This window comes from Rhipicephalus microplus, chromosome 2, assembly GCF_043290135.1.
Source record: "Rhipicephalus microplus isolate Deutch F79 chromosome 2, USDA_Rmic, whole genome shotgun sequence".
Lineage (NCBI taxonomy): Eukaryota > Metazoa > Arthropoda > Arachnida > Ixodida > Ixodidae > Rhipicephalus > Rhipicephalus microplus.
The window spans coordinates 68,894,555-68,915,346 of NC_134701.1; the positions used below are offsets into that span (position 1 = coordinate 68,894,555).

General features: G+C 46.0%; 1 protein-coding gene across 1 annotated transcript in view; it reads right to left on the bottom strand.

The window, feature by feature from the left end:
• LOC119169861 (uncharacterized) overlaps window positions 1-20,792 on the bottom strand; it is a 127,942-nt gene that overhangs the window by 70,860 nt on the left and 36,290 nt on the right. The window contains exon 2 of the mRNA XM_075886557.1: window positions 17,330-17,480. Coding sequence (XP_075742672.1) covers window positions 17,330-17,452 — 123 coding nt within the window. The 5' untranslated portion in view covers window positions 17,453-17,480. The remainder of the gene's footprint in view (window positions 1-17,329; window positions 17,481-20,792) is intronic.

The window sequence follows — 20,792 nt, forward strand, 5'->3', positions numbered from 1 at the left end:
GTTTCTGCTGGCAAGATGGGCAAAGTGGCAAAGTCGGTGAAACATTGGGTTGCTTGGACAACGTCGACAGCGATGCCTCCACGAACGAAAGGCGAATAGCAGGCGTGAGGATGTCCGTGGACGTGGCAGACTCCAGGGTGCGCGGCGATGTAGTGGCCGTAGAGTCTGACATGTCACATTGGTTGCGTGCCATAGAGGTAGGGCAGGATGGTGAAACCTGTGTAGTTGGGGGCCGTGTAGCAGGCGTGACGATGTCCTGGGTCGTAGCAGACTCCAGGTTGTGCGGCACTGTAGCCATCATGGGGTCTGACATGTCCGAGAAGTCGTGATCTGTGGATGTTAGAGGAGACAGGAGGGTGGCGAAGATGCCCGAAAGACCATCGGCCGAGGACTTCGAGAAAACGCACCTCGTGGTGTACTGGTTTTCGGCAGCAGGAAGGTCTTGAAGAACCTCGTCGGCCGGGCAGTCGGGCGCGAGAATCACGCTCCTAGTGGCTGGACGATAGGTTGCAGGAGACGTAGCCGGGCAATCGAAGGCTTGGTCAAGGCAGGGATGATGGCTGCTTGATACCGCTTGCTGTGACTCACGGGAAATCGGGAAGTTGCGGGTGAATGAACGCGGGCGGTAGATGATGCCGTAGGAGGTCAGCACCGCAGAGCAGAGGTCATCGTAAGGCTGCGGGCTAGAGCTTGAAGTGGCAGAGAGATGACGCAGCTCTACCGGAAGGGCGTCGAGAAGAATGGCGTTCATCAGTGGCTGGTCCATGACGCCATTCACCGCAAGAACGGTGTCGAGCTGCATAAACGATACCTTGGGTTAGGCCGATTGGAACGACGGCACTGGCGGACAGAGTCGCGGGAACATGGCAGCCTATAGATCGTCGAAGGGCGCGACCTTCAAATCACCAGGTCCGTCAGGTTTGGAACGGTTACAGAGGTGTATCAAAGTGTGGCCACAAGGCTTGAGCTGGCTGGAACATAGCCGCGAAGCTCAGTGGCAGCGGTGCAGCACTGGTCGCTTGTCCGTTGTTCGTGGTCACTACTTGTAGAGGAAGGAGAGGAGAGACGGCGGCGACGTGCCCGTACCGAGGTCACAGGTTTATTCGGGACACAGGCGTAGGCCGAGTCACTGCTACAGCATCCAGCCAGGTTCCGAAGCTACGCCTTTCTGGAATTCGTTGTGGCTCTCGCCACACGTGCCACGTGGCTCGCTTCTTTCTTGGCGCAGCCAGCTGGCCAACTCTAGCGTGGCGCTACAAGCCGCCTATGCTGCTTTCGCAAGGCCCAAGGATTGCGACTCAACATTTGAAACTCTCAAAGAACGCCCTTCACTTACTGACCACTGCTCCACCACTTTGACTAGAAAGCGCCTGCTATACTCCTCACTAATGGAAGTGCACCAGACATTAAAGCAGTCCTTCTACAACGTGATCTCACTTCTAGTAAGTTAGGTGTGCAATACGCCAGCCAGACTCTATCGACCGCTGAGCGGAAACACACGATCGCGGGGTAGGAGTGCTTTCCAGCGTTTGGTAGACACACAAATTCCGCTATTACCTCTATACTGTCGACACTCGACCATCGCCACCGACCATCACGTACTGCGTTGCGTCTTCAGTGAGCAATAAGTCAGGACGACTAGGACGCAGGATACTGCGCTTCCAAGGTTACGAATTTACCATTACGTAGAAGAATAGCTAATGTCTTGAGGGCGTCGACGTGCTGTCCCGATGCCCACTTTCACTGTCTCTTGAGAACACGTCCTCCTCATTGCCTTCGAATAGCTTCGACATCGAGGTTGCCTCAAAACACCTATCACTTTCCTCGCTGGACTAAATACAACTCTTTTCGAGCTTCTATTTCCTTGCACCTCCGCGAACAGACTCCTGCTGTGGGACATTCATTGATTGCATTAGCCTCGTCACTTGACCATCCAGAAGACGATTGTGACGACAGCTTCGACAATTTCAACTCCGCGGTGATGTGATTTATTTATGATCTCACGGGCAACAAGTGGGTGCCAGTCCTGCCCCGCTTTCTTCATTTGCGGGTTTTGTAAGCATTTCATGATGACATTCCAGCAGGTCATCTAGGCTTGCCGAGACCTGTGGCCGTATCAAGAGCTTCTGCGTCTGGCCTGGCTTGTCTACAACAATAGCCAATTACGTAGGCTTGTGCGCGTGGTGTTAGCACGATAGTGATTCACATGTTCGCCTACTGGTTGTCTTCATATTCGTTTTTTCCTGCGCTATCGTACCGATTGAATTTGTCGGAAGGGACTTTTATGGTTGGTTGCCGTTAACGCTTTTTTGTCACCGTTGGAAGGTCACTGCAGTCGACCATCTTATCAGATACGCCAAACGGCCTTTCTTCTTTCTACTATCGGCACAGGACTTGCCGGCATTTTCTCTGAACACATCGTCTGCTGTCACGCAGCTTCTCGTGTTCTTCCGGCAGACCATGGCGAAGCTTCCATTCTCAAGGTCCCCGAGGAAGCCCTACGGGTGTGCAATACGATGCAAAAAACCAATTCTGCATACCACCCAAAGACAAATGACCTTACTGAGCGCTTCCACCGAACGCTCACTGACCGGATATAGAAGCACTTACGTCATCACCGGGGATAGCATATTATATTCACCTACAATACTATGATTCAATGATTTGGTGGCCACAGCCTTTCTTTTCCTCGTCTATAGACGATCTGGCCTCTCCGTCTTGGACTTCACATTCTTCTCCACTTTTATGTGCAGTACTTTTACACCAATAGAGTTCTGCTCGAATCACGCATTTCCAAGAAATCGCTAATAAAAAACACAGAACTGTCTGAAGAGGAGAAAAAACGTCGCTGCGATAGTAAACAACGTGAATGAACCTTTAATTCTGGTGAGTGAATTTAATTCTGGTGAGCTGCCAAGTGAATTGTATTTGTTCTGTGTGCTACATTTCCTGGTACTATGTCGACACTAAATGCATGCCCTACATGTAACGATGCCATTAAATCCGATGAATTGTCGGTGGCATGTGGCGAGTGTAGCCACTGTTTTCACATTGGAACATGTGCAGGCATATCAGAAAAACAGTATAAAAAGAAGTCCGAATCGGCTAGGCAAAAGTGGGTTTGCTCTACGTGCAAAGATAGTGGAAAAAGTGTCGAGATCACTGAAGGGAGGCCGGAAGCTGAAGTTGACATCAGATCTATTCTCAGTGGCATAAGTCAGAAGTTAGACGAGTTGTTGCCGCTCAGGGAAACAGTGCCAAACATCGAGCGGTCGATACAGCTCATGTCGGACAAGTACGATGAGATGTTGACAAGGCTTGCCGCACAAGAAAAAGATACGAAAGAAATACGGAAAAGACTTGAACGCCTTGAACAGGACACCTGCGCTAGTGATGATGCTTCAAAAAAACTTGAGGCCGATTTAAATGAGCTCGAGTGGAGAAGCCGCAAGTTTAACTTGGAAATACATGGTGTAAGCGTCTCTGAAGGTGAAAATTTGCTTGCAAAGGTAAATTCTGTTGCCAGCATGATTGACGTTTGTGCACTGGACGCAGCAGACGTCGCTGCCATTCACCGCCTCCCATGCAAATTTGGCAAAACACCAGGTATAATCGTTCGGTATGTCAGACAATCTGTTAGAGACGAATGGCTGCATAACCGGTCAAAACTGAGAGAAAAGAAATCAAACCTGTTCATCCAAGAGAACTTGACCAGCCAAAGTCGGCAACTGCTTCGAGAGGCTAAGGAATGGGCGAGGGAAAGTCGGTACAAATACGCCTGGCACAAGAACGGGAAAATCCTGCTGCGCAAATCTGACGGCGATTCCGTGTTAGTAGTGCGTCACAGGACCGACTTTCCCGTCTAAGCCTGCTAGTTGCTGACTGTATCTAGATTATTTCATTCCTCAAAATGGCTAGTCAAAGTCCCTTTCTTCCACACGAGCTAGACGCTTTTGTGACAAGTCATCACGCACATTCCTTGAAGTGCCTTCATCTAAACGTTCGTTCACTCTATAACAAGGAAGAAGATATAAATGACTTCATCAATGGTTTTCATTTTCTGTTTGATGCAGTAATGCTTAGTGAAACTTGGTGCAGGGATGATCGTGATTTGTTCAAATTTCCGTCTTATCAATCGTATTGTGTAAACAGAACTAATCGCCGAGGCGGTGGCGTTATGCTGTTGCTAAGAGAGCACGTAAACTGCGAGCTGCTTTCCAACTTTTGTATCTGTTGTGATGACTTTGAAATAATAACAGCTCGTGTGAATGACTGTATGTTTTCCGTTTGCTATAGACCACCAAGTGGAAATCTTCCTAGTTTCTTTTGTTTCTATGAACAGCTGTTATCATTTGTTTCAGAAACTGGCGATTATTTGGTGTCTGCTGGTGATTTTAATATCGACCTGTTGACCATTTCTGCACCACAAAAGGCCATGTTAACCATGCTGACTTCTAACGGATGCGAAAATTTAATCTATGTACCGACAAGGGTAACTACTGAAAGCGAAACACTGTTAGATTTATTTATTACTAATATCGATTCTACAAAAGCCAACAGTGGTTTAATAACGTGGGACCTTAGTGACCACCTCCCAATATTTGCTCTACTAAGAAAGCAAAATTTCACGATAAATGAAAAGCATCAGTACATTTCTTTTCAAAATATTACACAAACAGGTTTGGATAATTTTAGAGCTGAATTGCTACTTAGCGATATTCCGCAAATTCTGAAAATAGACGACGTTGACATTGCATACAGTAAACTTATTGATGAAATTTCTCGTGTGTATAAGCGTCACTTCCCACAAAAAAAGTTTAAATTGGGTAAAAAAATAAGAAAACCATGGATAACTCCTGAATTGTTACAAAAAATTAAGTGTAAAAATGCGCTTTATCACAAGTTCATTAAAAGTAAGGAACCAAGCATATTGAAAGAATACAAGTCGCTTAGAAACAAACTAAACAAAGAACTAAGGTCACACAGGAAATGCTATTTTCAAGCTGAGTTTGATAGCTGCTCGAAAAAACCCGATATGTTATGGAAAAAGCTTAATACTGTCTTAAATCGCCGTAAATCGTCTCCACGTGTAGAAAAGCTATTTCTTGGTGGCCACGAAATATGGGGCGATGATTTGGCGAATACATTTAATGATTATTTTGTGAGCAATTCTAATTCTTGTGCATCTGCTGATATTACAAAATTTATGCCTGATAGCAATCCATCTTCCTTTTTCCTTCGCCCATTTACAGAGTCTGAAGTACTGTCAGTTTTTCTTTCGCTTAAAAATAGCTCAAGTTGTGACGTTGAGGGCATGCAGGTTCGTCCAATCAAGTATGTGCTTGATTTAATTTGTCCATATCTTACCTACATCTTTAATCTGTCTTTGGCGAGCGCTATCTTTCCCAGGAGGATGCAGATCGCAAGAGTTTCTGTGCTTTTTAAGAAAGGTGACATAAACGATATCAAAAATTATAGACCTATTTCGATATTACCAGTATTATCCAAAGGGCTGGAGAAACTTATACACGTGCAAATGTCTAATTTTTTCGATAAGCACAATCTTATATCTACAGCCCAATTTGGATTTAGAAAACACCTTTCTACTGAGTTAGCCTTGCTACAACAAAAAGAATTCATTTTAACACAATTTGAAAGCAAGAATTTTGTGCTCGGCCTTTACATTGATTTCAGTAAAGCATTTGATTGTATCCATCATTCCATACTACTTAAAAAACTTGAAACCTATGGTATTCGCGGGCACTGCTTAAACCTCGTGAAGTCGTATCTAGATCATCGCCATCAGTACGTCCAGATTGAGCATTACCGTTCAGACTTAAGACACATCAGCAGAGGCGTTCCTCAAGGTAGTATTCTCGGCCCATTTCTTTTTATAGTTTACATCAATGACCTAGTAAATATCTACAGTGATGCGAAATACGTTATGTACGCTGACGACGCTAGCCTATTTTTTTCGTCACCTGAACTTGGTAGCCTTCAGAATAACACCAACACTGCTCTAAGGGCGCTCCAAGAATGGTCAGCAGCAAACGTTTTGCAAATTAATACTAAAAAGACAAAAGCCGTGATTTTCAGACCAAAATCTAAGCAGATAACCTGCGATCACATCACCCTTCTTTACACAAATGAAGCAATAGAAATAGTGAGTAGTGTGAAAATACTGGGAGTTACCTTCACACAAAATATGCTTTGGGATTTACACATCGAATCAGTTTTAGGCAAGATATCTCGTGTGGTTGGTATGATGGCGCGTCACAGATTGATATTACCTTTTAAAATAAAGCTTCTTGTTTACAATGCGCTCTTTTTTTCTTCCTTGTATTATTGTTTTTTGGTATGGGGTACGACGACATATACAAATCTTGAAAGACTTCATGTACTGCAGAAAAAATTTCTACGGGCGCTTTTCAATGTACCCTACAATTCCCATACTTCAGATTTATTCTTGAAGGGAAATGTCATCCGCGTGTTTACCCTATACAATTACAAGTTAAGTATACCGTTCAAACGAGAGATAAAAGAAAACCTAAAGTTTTTCCACGAGTTATCTCATCTTGCCAAAAACACCCATTCATACGGCACTCGTTACATAGAACAGTGGAAGGTGGTCACTGCGCGGACAAGCTATTCTATGCAGAAGCTATCATACACGCTGCCAACCCTTTTAAATTCATTTCATAAATTACACATTGAATTGAAAATAACTTCTGCACGAACACTGCGCGAGCATTTCAACAATTCATGCTAACATAGTAAATAGTGTAAAATATTGCTTTTTTTCATTCTTCCTTACTGATGTGTTTTTTTAGACATATCTGTATTCCGAATATGTGTTTCTTATGACTTTTTTTTTCTCTTTATGTGAATGTTTGCCATCGCTGCCTGCACTGTAGGGGTGGCTGCGGGCCTCTGTCAAGTTGCTTGTGCCTTCATGCAACTTTTACCCGCAGTCTCCTCCATCGCTGATGGAAATAAAAATTATTATTATTATTATTATTATTATTAAAGCGTCATACTATGAACCCCAGTTCCACCGTCAGGTGATAGCTAAACATCATAGTCCATACACCCATACACTTTTGTTCGACATTATTCCCAGTGAATTTTCTCATTATCTCGCTTCAGTTTTTCACTGACTGCCGTCTTTGCCGTCGTCAAAAAAGGTTCATGTCTCTCGCATGAACCATTTTGTTGATTGTTCAGCTCATCCTTGAAAAGCAGCCTAGTTGGCCGTACTTCATCAATCTCACGTGTAGATAGCCATCATCCTAAGCGTGAGCACAAAGAGGCAGGCGGGGGCGGCCACCCCCATTTGAAACCAAGTAGAGGGGGGGGCTGCGACCGGAGGTAGGGTGGTGCAATTTAAGCCCCACCCATGCAAATAGTGCAAATATTAGGGATGGGAAGCTGCAATGACCATTCACCTAAAGTTCGAAGGAGTTTACCATGCCCCCCCGCCTTTCTAGAGAGGAAACATGCGCACGCCTACAGCCATCATCATTGCGACTCCTGTGGAAATGTTTTCAGCCGAGGACACCGCGAAATACACAGTTTCACTGATTTTCTCTTGTCAGATCTTCCTATGCTTTTAAATACATGAAAATGAGCCTCGCAGTTTTGTTCACGCATTCGTTCCCGCTACTCATACTACTTATTGCACTTGTAAGGCGCTTCATGGGTTATAAGATAAACTATGAAACAAACAGAAAAAGCTGACGCAAGGCTTTAAATTTGTCCTATAGCTACTTCTTGTGATAGAACAAGAATTAGCAGAAGCTGATACACTTCCAGTTTAAGAAACGCTAATATCTGTGCTGTATTTAATTGTGATAGCAATATTTCTGCCATTCCTACTGTTTTTTTCCTGTTTGTTGAACTTTTCAATCTTTATTTTAAAATTTAGGTATATATTTGAGCACTGCTGTTTTTAAGGTAATGCACAGTCAACTAACCCGCCAGTGCCACCTAAGAGAGCTGATCTCAGGAATGGGCGATCAAGCGGCTCGAGTGGCACCTGGCCAGGCAGAGGAGAACGGTAACTAGTGACCCGCAAGCGCGGAGTGCGGAAACCCAAGTATTCTCTGTCGGGTCGGGTTAAATCCTCGAGTTCTTGGCCCGTTGTTTCTAGGACTGCATAGACTAGAACATTAGAAGGGTAGACTGAGCAAAGCAAGGCCGGTTTTACCCCACGCAGCATCGTGAGAATAAAGTATTTTCTCTCTGTCTCTTATTATACGCTTCGTGTCACCTCAGCCAGTGCTTTCTTGAGCACTTCCGGGTACACTTGGCACGCAAGCATTGGTGAAATTGCGTCACTCACATATTTTAGAGTTCACTTTACGTATTTACAAGTTTCTGATGATTTTCTGAACAAAATAAAAAAGATCAACAAGAAAAAAATGCGCTAGACTATTTACCATTATATTGTGTCGGTATTTGGCCAAATTACACCAACGCCAGCTCTCATGGCCTCTCTGGCAATGTGAACACCTGCCTGTCTGTAGCGCTGAAGTGAGGTATGGACAGATATTGTCAACCAACGGCTTCATTTGCGTATTAGTTTCATTCAAGGTTGTAAATCCGTGGTAATTATCTATCGAACCCTTAGTAAACAAACATTTCTAGTCTCAGCTGGGCGTTTTTATGTTGCTATGATGGGTCGTTCATTTTTGGTTGCTTTACTGGTATTGTTGTTATCGTGTTTCACGGCACACCAGAGTAGTTTCATGGGAATGGGCAAGTCACTCCGGCACTGTCGCTTATATGAAACCTAATGAAAGACGGCGACAATATTGTTGTGGGGCTGAGTGTAGGGCTACTCAGTTGGCCTTCATTCCAAATATTCTGTGCAGGGTTCAATTGATAATTGCTTACGGAATAAATCGTCCTTGTAACAAAACAATTAATTATTGATTGCCGATTCAAACCGTTGGACGAACAGAAGCTATGGGAAAATCAAGTGTCATGACTAGAGACTGGATTATAATTACATGCCTATTTTGTTTCTTTCGTTTCTGTCATGACACTTTAACATACAAGAATGAATTTATCTATTTATTTACTTATTACTTTATTTCTTTATTTGTCATACTGTTAACCCTCAATTGGGGGTCGTGACAGGGAGGGTGAAGAATTGAGTTGCACAAAATTAAATATTTAAAAAGAAATTGTAAAATGAACTCAGTAACATATAGCATAATTATGTGAGAAACACAGTTATGCGCTTTTTTCCTCAATACAATTACGACATAATATCTATGACCGATGAAGCATTTGTAAGAAAACACAAACATGAACACTGACAACTATACATTTTCAACAAAGTGCCTAACCTTAAAACCATTCAAAGTTTTTTTTTGCACCATATCGTACGGCAATTCATTCCACATAATATTAACTTCGGGAAAGAAGAAAAATTAGAAGATATGTGTTTGAGCATGTGTTGGTTGTATGAATGTAGTGCATGTTGTTCTTGGCAATTTATGAAAGAATGCTTTAAATAATCATCCCTGTTTATTTTCACCCCAGCATCCAAGATCTGAAAAAAGAAGTTGCAACCTCTGTTTCCGCCTCGCGATTTTAATTTACATACATTTAACATTTCAGTAACAGAATCTCTTCTTCGATATTTGGAGCAGATAAGGCGAGGTGACATTCTCTGAATGCGTCCTAATTTATTTTTTATTACCTTTTGTTGTGGACTCCACACAGTGCTGGCGTATTGCAATCTCAGAAGGGCATACGTTTTGTAGGCAAGCAGCTTGACATCTTTTTTGGCTCGTCCTAACTTACTTCGTAGGAAGCACAATTTCTGACGCTCTGATTGACAAATGTTATCCACATGAGGACGCAAACTCAACTTCTCTGTTGTAGTTACACCCGAGTATTTAAACTTACAGACTTTCATTAGCATCCTTTTACCAATGTTATATGCAAACGAAAGCACTTCCTTCTTTTTTGTAATGTGTGTAAGTAGATTTTTTAATGTTAATTTTCATATCCATTTGGAACAGCATAAGTTTAGGGTTTGTAAGCACTGAATAATATTCACTTGATATTCTCAGCATGATACCGGACAATAAATTAGGCAGTCACCTGCAAATAGGTTAAGTTTTACTGGTGGTTGAACAACTGATGAAATATCATCTACGTGTAAAAAGAAGAGTAGGGGCCCCAATACAGATCCTTCGGGCACACCCGAATACACCTCCCGATTTCCCGACATAGCATCTCCCCCTCTAAATGCTTGTTGTCGATTGCCTAGATAAGCTCTGATCCAACTGTGAACATTCTCATCAATACCGACATTGCGAAGCTTGAATAGCAGCTTACGGTGTGAAACTCTGTCGAACGCCTTTGAAAAATTGATACATACAACATTAATTTGCATACAGGCATCCACAGCAATACACAAGTCATGTATAGTTTCAATCAGTTCAGAAGTCAAGTTTCAGTATCAGTCAAGTTTCAATCCATTAGAAGTCAAGAACGTTATTGTCTATACGTACCAAACTTCGAAAAAGTGGCCCACATTAACGCTACGTAACCTCAGTTTTTTACTTTTAAGTTAGAGACGGGTATTCATGTTAAAGGGCAGAACTGAGCTTTTAGAATTCTATGAGGTACAACTTGGCATCTTCTTGGCATCTGCCCACGTGCGTAGGAAACAGGAGGTGCTTCTGTGCTGCCACAGAAAATGAATAATGAATGCGAAACCGTAGAGTATCACCAGCGGAACGTAGAATGTAGGTAAAAAAAGTGACCAAGTTGTGTTTATTTTTGTTTTCTTCTCATTTATTTTCTAAAAAGTGCTTCACTAGGTCACGTGAGAAAGTTTACTTTGACACCGGAAGTTGTTGCGTGCACAATGAAAAGGTTTGTACTGCTATAATTTTTAATTGGTTCATTACAAGCCGCCAAAGAATGATGCAAGTAGGCAAGCTTGAAGCATTTGCCACTGGCCCAGTGTGGACTTCGCAAGCCCGATTCCTTCCCTGTGATTTTTGGGATCGAAGCTACTCGGAGCTTCCCGTTGCATACGCATCAACATGCCATTCGCACGTAAGGTTACATTCGCATGACACGCCCATGCCAGGTCCACGCAAGTGGTGTTGTGTCGTTTCTACGTTCTCTGTATTGTACTGCCTGTTCCTGCGAAATGAATCTCTCTATGCGCGCACGCTTGGAAAGGCTGGCCTGGATTAAGTATCCTTACCCCAACACACAGCATCGCACCACTAGAACCGCTCTAAGGTACGATGCACCAAAACATGCCAACCGTTGTGAATTCTGGCACCGCCACCATGTGAGAACGGTGAGAACACCAACGCAAACGAAAGGGAGGCAGCATAGGCTCACATTTCGCTTAAAACAAAGTTAGAAAATTAACGCACATAACTTTTATACGTTTGTACCTTGTACTTCTTTATTCTTTATACTTCCATTCAGGCAACAAATTGCACAAACAACGCATAACAGTTTGAATATTTCTAGTTGTATCACGTACTGCTGCACGCAGGGCCAGTCCTTTTTGTGTGCGTCACCTCCACCATGTTAGGAGGTGTACCTTTGATATGAAGGTCAAGTGGCGTTCCGTCTGACACAAAGATTTCACTTCATTCTGGGGCGCGCAGCCTTGAAAATCTTGGCAGATGAGATCATGAGCGCCCAGTCTATGCATCATCTTGCCTACTTGAAATTCTGAAACCTGGTGAAGGGCCCTTCAATGTCTTCACAAACAAGAGAGAAATGAATCCTCAGTGGTTATACTAAGGTAATACAAGGGAAACAGACAGACAGACAGACAGACAGACAGACAGACAGACATACAGACAGAGAGACAGACGGACAGACAGACAGACAGACAGACAGACTAAGAACTTTATTGGGTCCTGAGAAACGCTGCTCCTTTAGGGCAACGTCGCGGGCCGCTCCCACGTAGGAACGGGGAGGCCTAGCCTCACCGCCGCATTGTGAGCTCTCTGGACAGCCCGTAGTTGCGGTATAGTGTAGCGGAAGCTGCTCAGCACCACCGCATTCTTTTCTATCCCGTCTGTAGCCGGCCGTCGACAGCACGGCTACTCGCGGCGCCAGCGCCTCCTCTTCCGTGTTCGGGGAACAACGTGTTGTCGGCGCCGGCTCCGGGGATTAGCACCGGCGCCATGCTACGTCTGCTCGCTCGAGGGCACCCTTTTCCTCTTTCTTGTAGAAGAACGCGGGGGTGCCTCCTTCTCTCCCTCGTCGAGGGGAACTCTCGTCACTCGCACGAAGTGGAAATAAACAGTCTTGCCCTGCAACTCCAAACCAGCTTCACGTCTCCTTTCTCGCTGCCTCCGGCGGCCGACATTCCCGGCTGCTACAACATTGGTGACCCGAACGCTTCAACGAACACGCCGCGATGAGCTCCGACGACAACGCTGCTGCCTCCACGCCTGCGGTCATCGCCACAGAACTGAAGCTACCAAATTTTTGGCCGAAAAATCCAAGAGTTTGGTTCAGCCAAGTAGAGGCCCGTTTTCAGCTTAGGTACTTCACCTCGCAGTCGACAAAATACCTTCACGTCGTAGCAGCCCTGCCCCCCGAAATCGCCGACGCTATCGACGACATTTTGGTTTCACCCCCCGTGCAAGAAGGATATGACACCCTCAAAAAGACGGTGCTGGACCGCCTCGAGGCGCCTGAAGAAAGCAGACTGCAGCAGCTCTTGTGTCACGAAGAGCTGGGCGACCAACGACCTTCCCAACTGCTGCACCGTATGCGGCAACTACTCGGTGTGCGCGCGCGTCAGGACGGCCAGCTCCCACTTCTTCGTGAACTTTTCCTGCAACGGCTTCCCCAGTCGGTGCACGTTGTTCTCGCGGGTTCAAATGAGACGTCCCTTGATCAACTAGCGCAACTTGCCGATCGCATCACGGAATACTCAACTCCAACCTTTGCGCCCATAGCTGCTGCAAGAACACATGAGCAACCAGATCGACTGTCGCGCCTTGTGGAGAAACTGCAACAGCTTACCGAGACCATGCAGAAACTTGTGCTATCTGGCGCTCCCCAACAGGACGAGCAATGACACAACCGATCCCCTTCAAGACACCCAAGCTCTTCCCAGAGAAGCCATGCACGAGATACACAGGACGGAGTTTGCTGGTACCACCGTCGTTTCGGCACAGGTGCTAGCCGCTGCACTCAACCTTGCTCGTTTCCGGGAAACGCTCCGGCCAGTCGTTAACGGCGGCTTACAACATCGGCCCTCCACCCAGCCGCCTGTTTTTCGTAGTCGACCGCGTAAGCAACTCGCGCCTGCTAGTCGACATGGGAGCCGAAATCTCTATTGTCCCGGCAACCCCCGAGGATCGCCGACGTAGCAAGAACACATCGTCGCTGCAGGCAGTGAACAACACTGCCATCGCTACGTACGACTTCCGCTCGCTGACAATAGACGTCGGACTCAGGCGCCTGTTTCGCTGGGTCTTCGTGGTGGCGGATGTCAATTTCGCCATACTCGGAGCAGATTTTCTCAGCCACTTCAACCTGGATGTGAGCGTACGTGACCGTTGCCTCAAGGATAACAACACATCCCTCAAAGTACGTGGTTTGGAGTCAAACATCTGCTCATCTGGCATCTGCGCCTTCCAGCCAGTATCAGCCTACCACCACGTCCTGGCCGAATTCCCCTCGCTCACCAAGCCCCGCGACACGGAACAGCCGGTGAAACATAACGTGACTCACCACATCGTCACCACCGGGCCGCCAGTCACCGCCCGGGCACGACGGCTGTCCAGCAAAAGGCTTCAAGCTGCACGCAGGGAGTTCGAGCATAAGGTGCAGCTGGGAATTGTTCGCCCTTCATCTAGCAACCATTCATCGCCGCTACACATGGTGCCTAAGGACGACGATTGGCGCCCGTGTGGTGATTAGAGAGCCTTGAACGCATCGACAACGCCGGACCAATATCCTCTGCCACACATTCACGATTTCAGCGCGCGGCTGGCAGGTACGAAAATATACAGCAAGATCGACCTTGTAGTGGCATACCACCAAATCCCCGTCGAACCGCAGGACATACCAAAAACAGCCATAACAGCTCCGTTCGACCTGTTTGAGTTTGTCCGCATGCCCTACGGCTTGAAAAATGCCGCACAGACCTTTCAAAGGTTCATGAATGAGGTCACCCGGGGTCTTCCTTTCATCTTTGTCTACCTGGATGACATTTTGGTGGCCAGCAGAACGCCTGCGAAGCACGAAGAGCACCTCCGCCAGCTCATTCAGCGTCTGGATGAGCACGGTCTGGTGTTGAAACCTCAAAAGTGTGTGTTTGGAGTAGAGGCGCTCAACTTCCTCGGCCACCACATCACTGCTGAAGGCATCATGCCATAGGAATCGAGGGTGGAATCCGTCAAAAAGTTTCCAGCTCCAACATCTTTTCGCAAGCTGAGGGAGTTCCTCGGGCTCTTAAACTTCCACCGGCGGTTCATTCCGTCTTGTGCTCGAGTGCTCCAGCCATTGACCGACCTGCTGCGCCGAGACGACCAAAAGGCACCAAAATTTTGTTGGTCTGACGAACACCAGAACGCCTTCCAGAAAGCTAAGGACGAGCTAGCCGCGGCTACCCTCCTCATTCATCCACGACCTGAAGCTCCTACACGCCTCATGGTGGACGCTTCCTCCACATCGGTCGGAGCAGTGCTGCAGCAACAGAAGGGCGCCCAATGGAAGCCACTGGGCTTCTTTTCGAAACGCCTGAAGCCTGCAGAAGCACGGTACAGCACTTTTGGAAGGGAGATGCTCGCAATCTATTGTGCCATTAAGCATTTCCGCTACTTCCTCGAAGGCCGTGAGTTCTACATCTTGACAGACCACAAGCCCCTCACCTACGTATTCGAAAACAACAGTTCCTCCTACTCAGAACGAGAGATCCGTCAGCTCTCATTCATCTCCGAGTTTTCTACAGACATCCGCCACGTTCCCGGGGTCGAAAACGAAGCAGCTGACGCCTTGTCTCGCGTCAACGCTTCCGGCACAGAAGTCCTGGACTTCGAAGCTATGGCCGCAGCTCAGCGAGACGACCACGAGTTGACAAGACTGAAGGGAGGGGGATCTTCACTCGTGCTCTCGGAGGTTGCACTTCCCTACGTCCAGAGCACGATAACCTGCGATACCTCCCAGGCAGCACCACGACCTTTCGTCCCACTGAACTTTCGCCGAGTGGTATTCAACACTTTCCACTCCATCAGCCACCCAGGTGTCCGCGCCACCCAGCTGCTGATAACGCAACGCTTCGTTTGGCCCGGAGTCAACGCGGACGTGCGACGACGGGCTCGGACATGTGAAACGTGTCAGCAAGTGAAAGTGACTCGCCACAATCGGGCTGCACTACAGGAATTTCGGACTCCTGAGTCGCGGTTTGGCCACGTTCACCTCGACCTCGTGGGACCACTACCGCCTTGCCAAGGATTTAGGTACCTGCTCACATGCATCAACAGGTACAGCCGGTGGCCCGAAGCTATACCAATTGCGGACATATCAGCTGAGACCGTCGCGCAGGCTTTCATTCAAACATGGGTGTCCCGCTTTGGCTGCCCCGCCCGCATAACAACTGACCGGGGACGGCAATTCCAGAGCAACCTCTTTTCCGCACTTTCAACGCTCCTCGGCACGAAGCTGCAGCATAAAACCGCCTACCACCCCGCCAGCAACGGAATGGTTGAGCGCTTCCACCGGCAACTCAAAGCCGCACTGGCAGCGAAACTCGACCGCCAGCACTGGGTGGAGAAGCTCCCGCTCGTTCTTCTTGGCCTACGCTCAACAGTGAAGGAAGACCTCGGCTTCAGCGCAGCGGAAATGGTCTACGGCTCAACAGTGCGCCTCCCGGGAGAATTCTTCTCCGACCAGACACCTTCCGCCCCAACAGCCTCCGATCACATCGAGAAGCTGCGCGCATGGCTCGCGCAACTCAGGCCAACAGCACCTCGCATCGCCCGCAACAGGAAAGTTTTCACTTTTCCTGACATGGACTCTGCTACCCTTGTGTTCGTGCGACACGACGCAACGAAGCCGCCCCTTACTCCGCCGTACGATGGCCCATTCAAAGTTTTGGGACGTACTAACAAAACCATCACAATCGACGTGCGGGGGAAACGAGAAGTCGTCGCCGTTGACCGCGCCAAGCCTGCTCATATTGAGGTTTCCATTCAAGCAGCCTCTCACGTACGATTTCAGTGCTAACCAGTGGACTGTGACCTTTCACTATTCAGCCCGTAACTGCTGTCCTTCTTTAAAAGCTCCGCAATCTAGGGGGGGGAGCCTTTGTAGCGGAAGCTGCTCAGCACCACCGCATTCTTTTCTATCCCGTCTGCAGCCGGCCGTCGACTGCGCGCCTACTCGCGGCGCCAGCGCCTCCTCCTCCGTGTTCGGGGAACAACGTGTTGTCGGCGCCGGCTCCGGCGATTAGCACCGGCGGCATGTTACGTCTGCTCGCTCGAGGGCCCCCTTTTCCTCTTTCTTGTAGAAGAACGCGGGGGCGCCTCCTTCTCTCCCTCGTCGAGGGGAACTCTCGTCACTCGCACGGAGTGGAAATAAACAGTCTTGCCCTGCAACTCCAAACCAGCTTCACGTCTCCTTTCTCGCTGCCTCCGGCGGCCGACATTCCCGGCCGCTACAATAGCAACTCTGAACTTCGTAAGACAGAGACCCAACCTTTTTTCTGCCCCATTAGCACTCTGGCTATTTGCTTCTTTTTTACCCTTCTCAGCCTTGCCGGAAAGCCCAAGACCCAGAAGCGTGTTTATTCGACGGTGGACACTTAAATTACAATGACAGAATAAAAAAGAAGAGACTGTATTTGGCCACCCTGCGGGAACAAAGAATGCATTGCTGTTCCAAATCATTGGCGCCTTTGTATCTGCATAAACAGAAACATACCTGCTTTCTGTCATAGTTTATTTTGCCTATATTTACAATGTGAAGACATTAAACAGTGTTTTCCTGCCTGTTCTTGGCACCTAAATGGCGGTCTTTAGTTCCTATATATCCGTCCTCTCGTCATGAGCACAAACCAGGTGGCTGTTATACATAAAGTCAGATAGTCTTGTACTGTGCGCATTAAACAGCTAAAGCGTTGCATCAATAACTTGATATGGAATTGAGTAATACTTTCCCAGTCCTACTGCGGCAGCCACAATAAGTACCAGCGCTGCAGCACTGGCACAAAGAGGGCGCCCACCTTCAAACGTAAATCACTGATGTTTTAAGCTAGGTAGCAATAGTGAAGACGTCTACATAAAAAACACCCAAAATCAAAGATACCGCTTACCAGAGCAACTTTGTCTGGATCCACGAGCAACTTTTTTTTCGCCAGAGTGTAGAAAGAACACAAAGGAATGGTGATGTCTGGGTATGGCGAGTAGATAATGTTGTCTTCAATGTGAGCCTTCATCTTCCAAGTATTGGACTTTCTGTTTAACCTGAAAAAATGATAAAGTTATACACGTTATCGAATGACCTTTGGATAATTATTGCAAACAACTTGCTGGGCAACACAAAATTTTCCCCCAACACAGGCAGTGTCGCTATTCTTGTTAAACGTGCTGTAGGACACTTTGATTTAAAAATATTGCGATCTAATTGACGTGGTTATTTCTTCAGCGTTGATTTGCATATAGGCAGTTTGCACTGAGGCACTTGCATTGAAGACGTTTTATTGGAGCGTTCATGAGATACCAGCGACATCATGCTTTTTTTTTATTTGGCAAACTACGTCATTTTTCTACATTGATTACTAAAACAAATGTATTTTTTGCATTCTTGCCCCGAAAACGCTTTACTCGATTTCTATGTTGGACGGCTGTCTAGCACAAACATTACCGTTCTCATAACACGTTTTTTTTTCATAGAAGTTTCCTGCTTGCACAATATTTGACCGAAATTCTCGCACGGCTGAAAACCGTCCGTGTGACTGCATCTTCACTCCTTTTGATGTTGCACTTTTTTCATCCACCTTAACTTGTCTTAACTTGCTGACATGGTAAATGCCAAGCAGTTCTTAGCAAACACAACACACTTTCAGCGTATCTATCTATCTATCTATCTATCTATCTATCTATCTATCTATCTATCTATCTATCTATCTATCTATCTATCTATCTATCTCTATCTATCTATCTATCTATCTATCTATCTATCTATCTATCTATCTGTCTATCTATCTATCTATCTATCTATCTATCTATCTATCTATCTATTCAGCTAACTAGCTTACTAGACAGCTAGCCTTTTACTTCTTGGTCATGTTGTGAATGTTTCATTAACATGATTTAGACCGAAATTGGCAGGGTAGGCTATGACCGTAGGACAAATGTGACTGTCTGCTCACGACATGAATAACGTTAAAATGCTGTTCATTATATCGTCCGGACGCACATGGTACATGTGTTTATACCACGTGCTGTGGTACACTGTAAGTGCATAGGGCGATTCACCTAGCAAGTGTAGTGGAGAATACGCACGAACGTGTATGCTTCTGTAAACTGGCCATATCAAATTGGCATGCATGGTCCATTCTACAATCGATAATTCTGCTGCTATAGTGATAGCTGCGTTGTTGCATTCCTTGTCAAGTGATGCCAGTTTAGACTGCAGGTGGGGTACTTTCTCCACTTCTGTCCCACTTCAAGCAAGACATCCTCTCACACAATCAGAACGCGGGGTTTTTGGACCTCTTTCACAGGCGCTTACACGTTAGTTCACTTGCTTCACTACACAAAAAAAAAACCCGCGAGAACGCAGATTTGTTACTGTTTTATATGCAAGGACGCTAAGGAAACTGACGCCGCCAGTGTAGACTCAAGCAATTCACAGAATGAATAACCGCTTCAAGCTTTTGCTAAGCCACGTAGAGCTTGATACACGACGAAATTGATCGGTCTCTTGCTTATTTCTCGCGATCCACGCTCACAAAGTATCGCGCACAGTCACGTTAGCGCTATCATACAACTGTTCGAGTTAACATTCTCGGGGACAAAATCTACTGCTTACTTCTTTGTGGGAACATTGTTACTTAGGAATAAATGCTGCAGAACACTTTCTAAACGAGCATTACATACCAAAGTATCCAATATTTATTGGGGTTTGTTTCTAAATAGAAGCAAAATAGGTGCATGAGAGGGCTGTGTGTGTGCCTTTGTGTGCTTTTAAAATGTAAATATACATGCTTCCAGTTGAACAAATAAACATGCCTGAAAAGGCAGAAATACACACGAGCACGCCTTTGCGATGTTCAGTTGGCAAAGAGAGAACAGAAGATGCCGGCTGATGTCACTGCGAAGTTGAAAAGTGGATCGGGTGGTCACGCTGACTCTTTCGTATGCCTTTGAAAACCACCGCAACTGGCGGCTATGCTCCTTGATGTATTAGGCATAATTGTGGTTGTTTTTCGCTACTTTCCTAAAATGAGTTGCGCCCCATCTTCTTTTCATGTACATGACCACCACACGGCAAGCTTGGAGTAAACACGTGCTCTCGGAAAGCTCGCCACACGCTATGGTTACCACCAATCCCCAAAGGAACAGCATGGTGTCGGAGATCGTGGTGGACCTCACCAATCAACTGTGACAGAAAACGTAAGCGCGGAGTGGCGGCTGTACGGTGTGCCGCAGAATTGCAGGTCACCTCCGCCCGCGGCCTAGGTCATTCGTCAACTCACAGTGAATGAACGCATCGTCGCTAGCGTTGTCGGCTTTTTGAATTCACTTGAAGTTGCGGTCGCTGAACTATCTTGAGCCGAACTTCTCACGGGCGATCGCTATGATGGTGGTACGCATGTCGTTGAAGGCCAGGGCTCAGCTTTCCTTATTTCATCACAGGCAGGTATTACTTGGAATGAATCACTTCTACCCTTCAGTCGTTGTGACCTTCGAAATAAATGTGGTCGCCGCCATGGGCGGCTTATATACAAGCCAGAAAAAATCGCTCACTTCACTCCATGCATCAGAAAATGAATATGCTTGCCCTCAGATATAGCAAGGTAGGCATACTGAAAGAAGCGTGTAATTTGTTCGGTGTAAATAAATCCAGATGTTTTTGTTCGGGAGCAGTACACGAATCCTAAGCAATTATTTTGGTTGTTTCCTTTTTAGTGACGCTTGCGAAAGTGTCCATGAATGCAGTGCATAATAAGTACCATTTATTAACAGGTACGATATAATAAGTACCCCTCTGTTAAGGGGCCATATCCTGAAGGACTGTTCAAGGAAGAAATAGCACTGCTTAACCATTTCACTGCACTTCCACTTGTTAAACTTGGCTATCCGGTTGTATGCTTTTACAAGTTCTGGGTGCCTGCCCGTTGGTGCGCAGCGATAGGCACTGTTATTTGTTGCTGTATTACAACTGTAGCGAGCAACGCAGTGGCTGTAATCGTGGCTTTGTTGCTATCTTGACTTATCAGGTAGGGTTTCTTTTTCAAATGTGACGAATTCGTTAGCCAGCTTAGGCTGATTCGATATAATCTGTCTATATATATATATATATATATATATATATATATATATATATATATATATATATATATATATATATATATATATATATATATATATATATATATATATATATATATATATATCTGGTTGACATTATGGCAGTGTTTTCACGACATATTGGTGGATGTGTTGTATACAAAGTTAGCATGGTAAAACATGACTCTAAGTAAAACATCCAGATAACTTGCATAATGAAAAACAAGGGTGATTCCTCGCTGAGTCCAGGACATTAGAGAT